The following is a 15,331-nucleotide window of genomic DNA, read 5'->3' on the forward strand; positions in this document are numbered from 1 at the left end:
TATATATACATACATAAGTGGAGTAGGATATTAAAAAATTATTAGATATTTTTAAATTGAGGTGTACTCATGAGTTACACCCATGGGTCTACTTACAGAAGGTCATGAATATTAGTAAGCATTCCCTACAATACCAGTTACTGAATAGAATTGAATTAAATTATTATTGAATATATATATAATCATTTCTACAAATATAAAAAAAATTATCAACAAAAATCTGTATTTTGATAAAAAAAAAAAAAACCGACCTCCTAACCTAAGTGGACCTAAGGTTAGGCCTACTGTAGCCTAGGCGTAGGCTTAAACCACTCGCTCGCCTAATTCATTAACACATTTTGAAGAGAAACCTTGAAAAAAAAAGCGTCCAGGTTTTTGGTATTTTGCATAAAATTAGTAAACTTTAAGACAATGTGACAACATTACATTTTTTCAATTTTTTTGCGTAAAATAGGCTAAATTTTAAGAAAATGGGTCCACATTATTTTAATTTACAGGTAAAGTTGGTCCACCGCTATATTGTACCAGACCGGACCAGAAAATACTGGCTACGGCATTGCCTTAAAGGCATGTTCCTGGCGTGCTATTCCCTCAAAGTACAGAAGAATGGCACACCGTCCTGGTGTAGTTACCATTCGTATCAGTCAGTTTAATTTGCTTGCTTCATTTTTTCCCTACCCTTCCATATCAGTATTGACATTTTTCGCTATTTGTAATATTAAACACGGCTCCAAAAGTAATCTGTTAGAGATTGACTCCATTTTGAATTTTATGTTTATTCTAATATTGGTTAACCGTGTTATTCAATCACCTTTTAGATGACACCAATAGAAAACATAGGGATTGCCACTGAAACCACAACTGTAGGGTAACTGTCAATATCTACTAATGTTATGCCAGATGATTTAAAAACTGCAAGAGTCCAACTAATATTTAAGAAATGTTAGTACCATACAAAAAAATTCTATAGAATTCTATCAAAAAAAAATATAGAATGTCTATAACATAATTGTTTAGGAAATCTATAGAAAATTGTATAGAAATAACTATAGAAGCCCACTATAAAAAGTATATTAAAAATATATTAAAACTATATTAAAAATCTATTAAAACTCTATTTAAAATGTATTAAAATGTATAAAAAAAAAACTATAAAAACTCTATAAAAAATATATTAAAACTATATTAAAAGACTTAAAAATCTATAAAAATTATATAAAAAAACTATGGAAATTCTATTAAAAATCTATAAAAAGTCTATGAAAATTTTATATAAAAAAAGCCTTTAAAAATACTATATAAAATCTATGAACAATTTTATAAAAACCACTTATAAATCTATAAACGTTTTATAGAAAAAACCTATAAAAATACATTAAATATGCGAATAGAAATTCTATACAATTGTATAGAAAGTGTATATAAATTGAACGATTTTATATAGAAAATCCGTGTATTCTATAAAACAAAAATGTGGGTGTTGTGTGTTTTTGGACAATTCAACTGGTCTTCAACTTTAACTGGCCCCAATTGAAATTGGTTTGCAATGGTCCCAGTTCCAATTGGTAACAATGGCTTTAATCAACTTCTGCAGACTTACAAAATACACTATGAGTTCATATACAAACCATAATTTCTTTAATTTAAAACACCAAAAAACATCATACGGTAGGGACATTACTTCCCTAGGGTCTCATTTACTAGCATATATTATCGTTTTGCTAATGTCTTACTGCTAAACATACTGTACCTCAAATTCAAGGCTATTCTACAGTTCTTTGCTTTATAGTCCGCTTCAAATAAGCATTTTTTTCGTAATGTAGTCCTATTACAAGAGTTTATTATATGAAACAATATTCAAGAACCATTTGTGTTACAGGTGTGCATAAACCAGCATTCTTTGTGATATTGCAGCAGCAACTGTCCATAACCATGCCTTTTCTTGTCCGATGGTACCAAGCTAAATTAGTATGAATTATGCCGTTGAACAAATCTAGTTTAAAATATTCAATCACTGTGACTTGTACTAACATTTCTCGGAGTTTCATTCTTGCTGAAAGATATAACAAAACAAAATCTTTAAAAAGAATAATAATGGTAAACTTAATACAGTATATAGAGCGCATATTATAGAAACCGCTATTAAATGTATTACATCCCTTTATTATTGTATTAAAATAGGAGTAATATACATGTAGCTAATGACAGACTAGCAGTTACTTCTTTTTTAATCAAAATAATTTTTTTTTTTTTAGTTTTCAAAACAGCTTAGCCTACATTACAATTTCAATATCCCTTAAGGCCTATATAGGCCTAATATATACACATTAAATTTGATTAAACTCTATCGTGTAAACGACAGCATCATCTATAGCATGTTGTTAATAATTAATAGTACAGGACAGTAAAAATAAAACGTCAAGAAAACATTATATTCACCTTTAGTAAGTCAGGTAATTTTATGTCCTTCCCAGATATACGTCTTCAAACAAACATTAATGCTTTCCTACTGCAATGATTGAGTTGACTGGATTGAGTGTTCACTTACAGTATTTATCGAGACTTGAGTATCCTGAAATAAAGTCACCATTTATGTTGTTAGTATAGGCCGTTTGATTACATTAACTTTCTCCAAATAATGATACAATTCTTTTTTTACACCTGGCCCAAATGCAATTTACCACTCTTCTTATGGCATGCTAGACTAGGCCTATGGGGCAATTAACTTACAGCTTGGCTAGGCCAACAAAAGGCCCAGGTTCTTAGCTAGTATTACCGGTAGGTACAGCTAGGCCTTAGGCTAGGCCAGGCCTCTTCATCTACCACTACTACTAGGCCTAGGCCTAGGAGGAGGCTAGCGTGTCTGCTAGAGAAGTAAACTAACTAAATAATAAAACAAAACCAACTCTTACCACTTGATAGTGAATACAGTACTGCTAAAATACTTCCAAGGAGTATATGTTTATAACTGCCTAACATCATGAAAGTCCAGAGAGAAAAATTCACAATACCACCGCTTCCGTTGGCTCTACATGAAGTGACAATTCAAATCAGCTGATTGGTCACTTGATGAAGTGACCAATCAGATTTGTGCAATTCCTGTCTCTTATACACATCTAGAGGGGTATAAGAGACAGGCCTTAAAGGCATGAATAAGTTTAGGGGACTACAGACCCGCTCCCCCCCCCCCCTCATAAAGTTCCCATAAGGCAACCAATGTATTAGCGGTTCCAGAAATTTTTCATAGAGTTTAAATAAATTTTATATGTACATTCTATACATAATTTTTTTTATAGATATAATTTTCACAATAATTTGTAATATTTCATTACAGATAATCACTTCCATAGCGTTCGTATTCATTTTATATATACTTTCTATAGAGAAACAATTTTACAAATTATAAACGTTTATATAGAGTTTTTATATATAATTTATATATATTTTCTATAGACAATTAAAAGTTACAGTTTTTAAAATGACTGTGTTTAGAATATTATACAGTTCTACAGAATATACTATACTTATATGTTCATATAGAGATAATTCGTATAAAATTGTTATAATACATTTTTAAAAATACAGGTAAGGACTATAATTTTTTATAGAATAAATATAGAAATTTTATAGTTTTATTAGAGAGAACTTGTCATATCATTTGTATAGAATATTCTATAGAATTTATATAGAATATGCAAGATGTAAAACATGTTGGTAGGACTATACTGGTCAGACACGAATGTGTCAATAAAACATTGAATGAAACAAAAAATAATTAAAAACATAGAAATTACATTAAATATGTGTACATAGTATGTTATAGAATTCTATAGAAACTAGTTCCTCTTTAAAACAATTTTATAGAAAAAACTAATTTCTGTAGAAATTGATTAGTCTCTATAGAAGGTCTATAAGGTTCTATAGAATTTTTATGTATGGATAACTATCGCCCTTTCAGTATTTTGAGTGTTTTTCCCAAGATCATTGAAAAGGCAGTTTATGTCCAGTTAGAAGAGTGTTTAAGTCAAAACGATCTTTTTTATCAATTCCAATCTGGTTTCAGAAATAAATTTTCCACCGAAACATGTCTGATTCACATGACCGATTACATTCGTACGGAATTGTCAAATGATAAATATGTAGGTACTGCCATTCATGACCTTCAAAAGGCATTTGATACGGTTGACAACTCGATCCTAATCAAGAAATTGCAAACATTGGGAGTACGTAACTATGAATGGTTTCGTTCTTACCTAAGTTACATAAAGCAATTTGTGTCTATTGATAAAGTTGAATCTGAACCTCTTGGTCTTACATGCGGTGTGCCTCAAGGCAGTATATTAGGCCCTTTACTATTTTTATGCTACATAAATGATATGTCAATCAGTGTTAAATGTAAACTATTGCTTTATGCAGATGATAGTATTTTGCTCATATCTGGTACAGTGGTGGCGCCAGAGGGTGGGGGGGGGGAAGACGATAGATTTTGTCGGGAAACAAACAAATAAAAAAAATATTTACATGTAATATTCGTTTAGCCACCATAACTTTTCATCACAACAACAACCACAATAACAATAACAATAATAATTATAATAATAATAATAATTCAATGAGACTAATTAAAAATAATTTGCGTTCTGCTATGACAAATGCTCATTTAGATAGCCTCATGATAGTTGGAATACATCGTGATAGGTGAAGCAACCTCGACCATGACAACGTGGTTGACAGATTTCATGCAAAATTTCCAAAATATAGAATTTCACTTTCAAGAATGAGGATTTAAAAATAAATTAGATGGTTACATTGCATACTCTTTGTTTCTTGCTTTATTCAAAATGTTTTCGTTTTTTGGAAGCTGATTTCAACATTAGAAAGCATAGCCTACATGAAGTCATATTATAGTAACTCGATGCTTCTCAAATAAGTAATACAAATTCGCCATAATTCATCAAATATCTGTGGCTTCCAGGGGGCTTCGACCCCTGGACCCCACCGGGGGCCCTAGGAGGCCCCCTGGCCCCCAGCCAAGTGAGACTCGATTCGCTCCACTAGCCCCCCCCCCGTCGGGGGCTTTAGCCCCTCCGTCGAGCAGGTCCTGGCGCCACCACTGATCTGGTAATGATCCAACCTTAATTGCTTCTAATCTCAGCGAAGAACTTGAGTCATGTCAGCAATGGCTGATCGACAACAAGTTATCACTCCATCATGGTAAGACTAAAGCTATTATATTTGGCAAGAATCACATGTTAAAAAAGGTAGGAAACTTCACTGTTAATTGTAATAATATACCTGAATGTAGTGTTAAGTATCTTGGGATTACTTTTGACCACGCTCTTACAGGAGAGGAAATTGTCAGAAACGTAGTAAAGAAAGTTGGCGACCGAATTAAGATGTTATATAGGAAGGCATCCTTTCTCAATGAAAGTGCCAGAAAGATACTTTGTTATGCTCTTATTCAATGTTATTTCGATTACGCTAGTTATTCTTCGTACTCTGGTATCTCTGCTAAATCTAAGAAAACTTACGACCGAGATCTCATATTGGACAAAAGGAACTTGATAGAATAGGTCTGTTAAACATCGGAGACAGAGTTGCTCAAATAAAATTAAACACTGTACATAAAATAATAAACTCCCGGGCTCCAAATTACCTTTCAGATAAATTCATTAGGGTCAACAGTCAACATTCATATAGTACGCGGAATAGTAGCTTTAATTTCGTTACACCAATTTCTTCTAAGATCGTCGACAGTACATTTTATGCTTCTGCCATTAAACATTGGAATAAGAGTTATATTTCTCTGATCTCTGTGTCTCTTTTAATCCCGAGATTTTCTCGTCGTTTTGTTGCATGTTCTCAGGACCCCAATGGAAATAAATATATGTAATTAATTTTTTGGGCTATCCTGATCATAATCAACAATTTTCATGTCTTTTTTGTGTTTTTCTTGTGATGTGTTTCTTTTTTTTTTTTCTGGTTAATTCGTTTTTTTGGTTTTTTTTTTTCAATTTTTAAAATATCAATCTTTATATTATCTTTATTCATCCCCAATGGGGCAATTCTTAAAAACTGGGCTGAAAAAATCATAAACGTTTTAACAATTTTAACAAGACTTTATCGAGATTTCCGCTTTTGTAAATTTTTAAAGAAACATCTTGTAAAGTTTCAATTGTAGTTATCATAAAAATTACATTTTATTATCCTTGTTTTAATCTCTTTCCTTCATCATTTTTAAACTTTTTTCTTAGACCTTTTGTGATTTGAACGTTTTTCTCATCCTTTTGTCTTTGTTCCTCCTTGAATTTTATGTCTGTACTGTTTGTTGATTATTGATCGAATAAATGAATGGACAAATGAACTAGTTTATGATTTATAGATATACGACAAATATATGGCGGCCATCTTTGACGCTATTATTGATTAGACCACTTTTTAAGTGGTCCTAATAGGTTTCCTGGCCTTTAAAACATTATATTAGAGACAAAAACTGCGACTCTAAGACAAAAAGTACCTGATTTATAGCTGTTTTAAGGCATTTGACGCCATTTTGGCTGCCATCTTGGACGCTATTTTGAATTTCTTGATTATTGATCAGATCACATTCTAAGTGGTCTTAATAGGTTTCATGGCCCTTAAAACATTACATTAATGACGAAAACTGCGACTCCAAAACAAAGTATCTGATTTATAGCTGCTTTAAAGGCTTTTGACGCCATTTTGGCGTCCATCTTGAAAAAAAAAAACACTTTCTGGTGGTCCGAATTTTGCCAACTTTTGTTTGTTTTTTTATAGACCTTACGCTACAGAAAAACATCAAAAAAACGTTTTCTTGCTTTTTTGTGGGAGGGGGGAGGGGAGGGGGAGAGTCACATGCCAGATTGACCTTACTAATATTTGACATTATTGTATGGTTAGACATATATAATTGTAAAAAGTAATGTTAAACTATTTCAGTATTAGCAGTTTGTATTTATTGTAATAGCTGTTTTTTTTTTTATTTTGTTCGATGGTCGCTTTTACGTAAACGTACACTTTTGCCAGCCAACAAATATTTTTGATTTGCCAATGGCTGGGTGGCAATTGGCCTAATAAAAATGGTCCTACTGTGACAGGTGGCAATTTGCCAGAACACACAAACATTTGAAAAGGGAGACTAAATTATAAAAAAATTAAGTCTACAGATTTTAAATAAATCAATCGTTAAATAAAAAGAACATGGTGGTATGTTATAAATTTACAGAGTCTGTATTCTTCGATATATAAAATATTAATTGACAAGGGTCTAATTTAGGAGTGTTATAAAACAAAAAAATAATGAATGGCATTGCATTGCACTCATAAGCCTTCATTATGTTATATACTATTTATTTAGGCGTTTACTGCATTAAATATTTCTAGTATAAGACTGGGGTTCATCCCTTAACCTGGATAACATAATCAGTGCAAATGCATTGTTTTCCCAAAGTCCCATCAACACAAAAATACATTTTTAAAAATACACAAAATATTTAAACAAATATTTTAACAGCGCTCATAGTCCAAGAGCATTAACATATTAAAAATCCTGAAAAATTCTACTTGAGCTTTTCGCAAAATCCAAGATGGCGTCCAAAGTGGCCGCCATTTTTTATTCTATCATAACTTTGCAGCCAGACAAGTTGGAAGCTCAAAGTGAAGTGTCTAAATATATCTTTTAAGGTACAAGGAATACAATAAAACCATTATCAGGAGTGTCCAAATCTTATAAGTACCCCAAAACCAAGATGGCGTCCAAAATGACCACCATTTTTATATTTTATCATATCTTTAAAGCCAGACAAGTTGGAAGCACAGATGAAGTGTCTAAATATATGTTTTAAGGTACAAGGAATACAATAAAACCGTTATCTTGAGTTTCCAAATCTTATGAATACCCCAAAACCAAGATGGCGTCCAAAATGGCCGCCATTTTAAAATTTTATCATATTTTTGCAACTATTGGAAGCACAAATGAAGTGTCTAAACATGTGTGTTAAATTACAAGGAATACAATCAAAATATCTACCGTCTTCATCTTTGAAATAATCTTTAGATTCATTCTAGATATGCAAATGCAAATTAGTCAATTACATTCATCATCTGTTACAGTATTATAAACACTGTTATTCACTGTTGGCACAATATCATTTTATCATTATTGACATATGTTGGTAAAGTCAGTGGTGTTTGACCACAATATCTATTTCGCATTTAGGTTAAAATGAGTGCAAGATTGCAACTAAAACTGATGTTGGTAAAACCATCTTGTCTGTACCTACATGACACCATCTTTAGAAAAGTTTCAGGTGCAACATGATTCAATTAACCCAACCAATATAGAACTGAGATTCTGCGGTTCGAATTATTACTTTGCTGCAGCAGTAGTTAGCCGGGAGGCAAATTTTTCAAGCTGAAATTATAAACTTCGATAACCGGGGGTCAAATCCTGTTGATGCAGTGGTTCCAATTTTCTGGCTCCATAAAGTTGAGAATAAAAGTTTCTCCAGCTCTTTTCACTATTTCTTGAGTGATTTTATTGTTTGTAAAATTATACATCAAGATTTACGCTTGGTCAGATGGCAGACTACAGACACCGTGTCACAGCCTTTCATAACATGTGAAGAAATATCAAGTTGCCTTTAGTCTTGGATTTCGCACATTTAATAATTAAAGGATTGCTGGGCCATTGCATCTATGCATTTGTGGTTTACAATCCTCTAGCATGGGGCAGCTGACTCTCAATGAGTTATAGTAAAGTTGTGCTTAAGCTGCCCCTGACCTAAATGTGTTGTACTGTACCTATTGTAAATGTATATTGGTCGAATAAATAAATGAAATAAAATGTACCAGTGTCTGCACCGACGACAAATAACTAAATAGAAGTTATTTTGTCTGTGCTATGAGATAACACGGTTGGAATTGTTATGGCATCCTTCAGTCTCGAAAGAATATGGAGTCGCACTCTGGATGGTGTTTCCGAAACATCGCCTATCATGACTGTACAAACCGATTCGGGAGTGACAATCCCTTCTACACTGGGAGCAGGTGTAGTCTCTTGCTGATCCGGATTCCTGGTTCTGGGCCTTTTATCTTTGTCTCTTTGCTTCATTTTGTTGTACAAGTGTTTCTTCAGAACGTGAAAGTCCTCGTTTCACGGCCTGTCCCCAAGCCGAACGTTCAGAGGCCAATATTTCTCAGGTATTCATATCAAAGTTATGCCCTTCAGATCCCTCTTGCAAATTTCTTTGAATCTGAGCTGTGGTCTGCCTGTGGGGCGTTTGCCTTGTACCAGTTCTCCATAGAGGAGGTCCTTTGGTATCCGGCCGTCATCCATTCTCACAACATGGCTGTGCCAGCGCAGGCGCATCTGTTTCAGGATGGTGTATTTACTTTTTTTTTAATTTTTATTTATTACGCTTCATCACTGCACAAAGAAACGAATATATATATATATATATATATATCGAATTACAAAATAAGATAATTGCTGCATTTAATAGTTTTTAATAAAATGACATAAACAAATATAAATATCATTATAAATTAATAATTATTTATAAGATTAAAATCGTAGAAAAGGTACACAATATTGGATATGAAAAACACAATATTGGATATGAAAAACGACGAAATAGTTAAATTGCAATTTTTTTAGTTATTCTTGGACAAATAACATTCAAAATTACAAAAATAATATATATTGATTGATATTTATAAACATAATTTAATTGATTTATTTATTCATAGTTTTATATTTTTTATTTAGTTATTGTGGTAATTAGATTAAAAATGATGGTAACATTTAAAACACATTACTGTATTTCACATTAGGCTGTTGCTTCGACTAATCAAATCAAATCATCAGACATTTATTTTAGCCGTCAAATATCACTGTGCCCTTCATGACATAGAATACTCTACATTTCTTTTGCCACTTCGACTAATAGATTAGCCTTGGAAAATGACAGTACTAGACTCCTTCCAGTTATTGGCTATGTTTTGGAACCAGCCTTATATCCTACATTGAGTTGGTCTATGGTGGCCTCTCATAGAATCTAAAAAAATATTTGCCATAGATTCAGCAAGCTGCTTCAAAGAATCTGCATCAGGTACCGGCCACCTTGGCAAATTTTACTTTTCAACAAGACCAACTGACAACAAGACCAGGCTATGTTGAAAAGTGTAAAGTTGGGAGATATGGGTGCAAGTAAGAGGATTGTGGAAAAAACCTGCATTGTTTTGAAATTTAATGTGCATTACCGTAAATAGTGTAGTCAAATTGGCAACAACATTACCTCTTCCACCATGTCAATTATGATGTGATGAGATTGTGCAACTATAACATAGGTGAACATCAGTACTGTATCTCTAACGCGTGGTTTTGGACATCATCTTAGTTATAGTTACTGGTAATTTCTGGAAATTCAAAATGAGTTTTTGTGCAATAAACACATGTTTAGAGACTATATTTTTACTTCTTAACCTGCTTGGTTGCGACTTTACAGAAATTAAAATGTTTGTAGTATTTGTACGATTTTGACCAAGCCATTTTAGACGCCATCTTAGTTTTGAGATACGTATAAGATTCGGACCTTCCACATAATGGTTTTATTGTATTCCTAGTAACTTAAAACATGTTTAAACACTTCCTTTATGCTCCAAGCTGTTTATTTGCAAAAGTATAAAATTTTAAAATGGCAGCCATTTTGGACCATCTTGGTTTTGTGGTAATTATAAGACTTGGAAACTCAAGATAACGGTTTTATTTTATTCCTTGTACCTTAAAACATATATTTAGACACTTCATATGTGCTTCCAACTTGTCTGGCTTTAAAGATATGATAAAATATAAAAATGGCGGCCATTTTGGACGCCATCTTGGTTTTGGGGTACTTATAAGATTTGGACACTCCTGATAATGGTTTTATTGTATTCCTTGTACCTTAAAAGATATATTTAGACACTTCACTTTGAGCTTCCAACTTGTCTGGCTGCAAAGTTATGATAGAATAAAAAATGGCGGCCATTTTGGACGCCATCTTGGAATTTGCGAAAAGCTCAAGTAGAATTTTTCAGGATTTTTAATATGTTAATGCTGTTGGAGTATGAGCGCTGTTAAAATATTTGTTTAAATATTTTGTGTATTTTTAAAAATGCATTTTTGTGTTGATGGGCCTTTGGGAAAAATATGCATTTGCACTGATTATGTTATCCAGGTTAAGGGATGAACCCCAGTCTTATACTAGAAATATTTGATGCAGTAAACGCCTAAATAAATAGTATATAGCATAATGAATGCTTATGAGTGCAATGCAATGCCATTCATTATTTTTTTGTTTTATAACACTCCTAAATTGGACCCTCGTCAATTAATATTTTATATATCGAAGAATACAGACTCTGTAAATTTATAACATACCACCATGTTCTTTTTATTTAACGATTGATTTATTTAACATCTGTAGACTTAATTTTTATATAATTTAGTCTCCCTTTTCAAATGTTTGTGTGTTCCGGCAAATTGCCACCTGTCACAGTAGGACCATTTTTATTAGGCCAATTGCCACCCAGCCATTGGCAAATCAAAAATATTTGTTGGCTGGCAAAAGTGTACGTTTACGTAAAAGCGACCATCGAACAAAATTTAAAAAAAACAGCTATTACAATAAATACAAACTGCTAATATTGAAATAGTTTAAAATTACTTTTTACAATTATATATGTCTAACCATACAATAATGTCAAATATTAGTATTATTATGTGACTCTCCCCCTCCCCCCCCCACAAAAACACTCTGGAGAATGGTCTTATTGTATTCCTTGTACCTTAAAACATATATTTAGACACTTCAGCTGTGCTTCCAACTTGTCTTGGCTGCAAAGTTAAGATAAAAAATAAAAATGGCGGCCATTTTATACGCCATCTTGGATTTTAGGGAAAGCTCCAGTAGGATTTATTTCAGGAATTTTAGTACGTTATTCTACTCATAATTTTCAACCTATCCTGAAAAATTTAGCTTGTTATGAGAAATTGCCAGGTCTGTCTATATTTTCGACCTAAGTCTCTTTGACTATCACTCGACTCACTTGGGTAGAGTGAATTGAAACATCCTGAGACCAATTCAATCATGGGCAGTGGCGTATCTAGGAGTAGGGAAATAGGAAGGGAGTTGATGGGGGCACGAATGTGAAGTGGGCGTGTGTAGGTGTGTTTAAGCTGTCTAAAGCCATTTTATGACAATAGATAGCCTACCTTTTCTTTCAACAAACGAATATCCAGCCAAGCTAGGTGTGTGCGGTTTTGCATAATATGCAAAATTCAGTGCGACTAATAGTCGCACTGAAATTCTACGTTTAACTAAATTAAAAGAAGTTTTGAACAATGTAAAATTAACAACGTGATTGAATCTAATATTATGAGAATGAATAATAGTATAAAATGAGGTGCTCTGCTGTGAATAAATGACAGATATGAATTTATGAATATATACTTCGTGTAATTTATAAATATCCATTTCTCAGGATAAACTTGGTTTTAGCTTATATCCATTTTTAAAATTCTGTAATCTTAAACTACATTTTAAAAGTTAATTTTCTTCTTTTGTAATGAACTTGTATTGCTTGTATTTCCCATTTTGTTATTAATTAATTTTAAAATGTATTTTGATGTATTTCATGCGCTGTAAATAGGTAATTACTTTTATTCATTTTTAATATATTAATTTATTATTATTATTATTTTTATAAAATATTATTTATTTTAATCAATTATTAATTATAAATAAAATTGTTTAAAAAAACTAGCCTAATATTGGTACTGTAGTAAGGCCAGCTAACATTAGCCGTGTGCTTATGATCTAGGATCAACTGTCTAAATGTATGTGTTATAACGTATATTACAGATTGCTTTTAACGAATGGGAAACTCAAACAGCAAAGGTACAGTATCGCTGGGGCATCTGTTATTTCCATATATGCAATAGGCCTATCTTCATTATAATTAATACTTCTAGATATATATGATTCTCAAATGCAAAGTTGAAAAAATAATATATATAATACTACAACCAACAATTAACCTATGAGTAGGACTTTGTCAGCATGACACCCTGGCCCAACTTGGTGGGGCCTAAGGCTAGGAAATGTTTGAAATATTGCACCTTTAAATGCCTAGAAATGGCACTATCATAATTTAAAAGGTTTTCATAATTTTCTTTATATGTGATTAAAATAAATAAAACTTGCTCACCTCTCAGCCCTTAACTAAGATAAATTATTAGATTGGATTTCTTCAATGTGATACACACTCGATAACCCACGATCGTCATGATATATTATTTTCATTGAGTTTCCTCTTTTGGTGATTGGTCAGCACACTATGAGACAATCCCCTTCTATTTTCCGAAGAACGTACTGCGTTCGTTAATGTCTCATCCGAGAGACATTTGAAACTTGCATTTCAGTTCTCTGGCTGAAACACACTGAGAACAGCGATGTGAATTCAACCGGGGACCAAGTCCCCGGTTTAATTCACGTCAAGCTTGCAACTAGAGTGAAGCGTACTGTGACAATTTATAAAGGAGCTGGTTCATGTGGGAATATGGATAGATGGGAATGACGAAATGAAACTGAATTTACGAGACGGGACCTATTGCAAAACCAGGGAAATCAACCTCATGTTGTACTGAATTTTCGGTTTCAGGTGTTAGATGGTCAGGAATCAAATCTAGTGCGACCATCTCTTCAGTTTGTTTTATGAATTATGGATACGGACACAGGTTGAGCATAGATAGCCATGATTTTTTTTGTTTTAGACCACAAGCTTAGGCTACAGAAATGGGGGGAGGGGTGGCCTGTCTAGGCTGCCCTAGGCCTAACTTTGTTAGAGCTTAGGCTTATGCTCACACTTTAAAAGTAGGCGTACTTTTTGTGACAGAACATTGCAGTGTGTTAGCCAAGCACATTGAAATACACTTTGAAAAGTGAAAAAAAAATTAAATCCGGAAGCAGAGTATTAATCAAAACTTGGTCAGTATGACCGATGCAACCTCCCATTTATGAGGTGTTCACAATCTGGTGTCATTACGGTGAAAAAAAATCGCATTAAGCAATATTTCTCTCACACATAACAGCACAATCCAATCCTTTGCACATTTGCATTGGTAAAAGGTAGAGTCTATAGGGTGTTCAGGGATTTGGGTGAAAGGTCATTAAGGGATTATTTTTATTATTTTTCTGGCAACATTTCAAATCGTTACTAGTGCCAAGCGGTTGTGCCAATTTCAAACAAACCAGGTCAGTATAAACGGTAACACCTCCCATCCATGGGGTGTTTAATTACCGCTTGGGGTCACAGGTCACATAAGGGTGGGTCAAAAAATAAATAAATGAAAGACTTCTGTCACAAATAACATAGCTCAGTCTTGTCCTGTGTACATATGCATTGACATTAGGTAGGGTTTTTATGGTGTTCAGGGCTTTAGGGTTAAAGGTCATTAAAAGGTATGTGGTAAGATTTGAAAATGCTATAATGACAAACGATTAGACCGAATTCAATCAATTTGGTTATTAAGAACAAGTGAAACCTCTTACACCCAAGTTTGGGATCAGGGGTCATTTGGGTCAAATTTTACAAAATAGCCCAATTGAACTCAAAATTACCAAGAGAGATCATTAGGACTTTAAAACCATGACAAAAAAAAAACTTTTTACCCCATAGGTCAAAGTTCATAGGTCAAAGGTTCAAAATGCTACTAATGGCAAACGATTGAACCGAATCCAATCAAATTTGATCATCGGGATCAAATTTTCACAATAGTCCACTTGAGCTTAAATATACCAGGTATGATGCTTAGGACTTTCTAAAACATGAAAACAATATTCTTCACCCTATAGGTCAAAGTTCATATACCAAAGGTCATTCCTTTTATTTCTTTATGTTGCTCAAATTTATTATGGGTGATATTTAGGACATTGTAAGTATGTTTTAATTTGATTTCAGTTAAGTCACAGGTCAAAAATTACAGGTCAGTAGGGTCAAAATTATCAAATATTAGACCGAATGCATTCAAACTTGGTCAGTAGAACCAGTGCCGCCACTTCCCATCCATAGGCTGTTCACAGCTGAGGATTAAAGGTTATATAGTGATTATTTGGGTTAAAATCCTAAAAAATGACATAATATCTCTGGTTTTTATTTAATTTCAGATAGAATCTAGCTGGTAGAATGACATCATGGAAAAACAAATTGTTAATAATCGGTTTTTATGTATCGGTATTGTATTCACCAGTCACAGGTCAAAATGAAG

At 33.0% G+C, this 15,331-nt stretch overlaps 1 protein-coding gene and 1 long non-coding RNA gene across 3 annotated transcripts in view; one reads left to right on the forward strand and one right to left on the reverse strand.

Annotated features, from left to right (window-relative positions):
• LOC117112470 (oncostatin-M-specific receptor subunit beta-like) overlaps nucleotides 1-15,331 on the forward strand; it is a 44,834-nt gene that overhangs the window by 3,097 nt on the left and 26,406 nt on the right. Inside the window, exon 2 of one of the 2 annotated variants that reach the window (XM_033255558.1) lies at nucleotides 15,231-15,329. In XM_033255558.1, coding sequence (XP_033111449.1) covers nucleotides 15,250-15,329 — 80 coding nt within the window. In that variant the 5' untranslated portion in view covers nucleotides 15,231-15,249. Of the gene's footprint in view, nucleotides 1-15,230 lie in introns of both variants that reach the window. The other variant, XM_033255557.1, reaches the window with a different exon arrangement.
• Nucleotides 1,731-3,021, reverse strand: LOC117112471. The gene is made up of 3 exons (XR_004446045.1): nucleotides 2,913-3,021; nucleotides 2,440-2,572; nucleotides 1,731-2,053 (listed from the first exon to the last, which is right to left on the reverse strand). It is a non-coding gene; the product is annotated as an uncharacterized LOC117112471 (long non-coding RNA).

Source organism: Anneissia japonica, unplaced genomic scaffold, assembly GCF_011630105.1.
Source record: "Anneissia japonica isolate Jap-2015-1 unplaced genomic scaffold, ASM1163010v1 scaffold3220_len204154_cov177, whole genome shotgun sequence".
In the NCBI taxonomy this organism is placed as follows: domain Eukaryota; kingdom Metazoa; phylum Echinodermata; class Crinoidea; order Comatulida; family Comatulidae; genus Anneissia; species Anneissia japonica.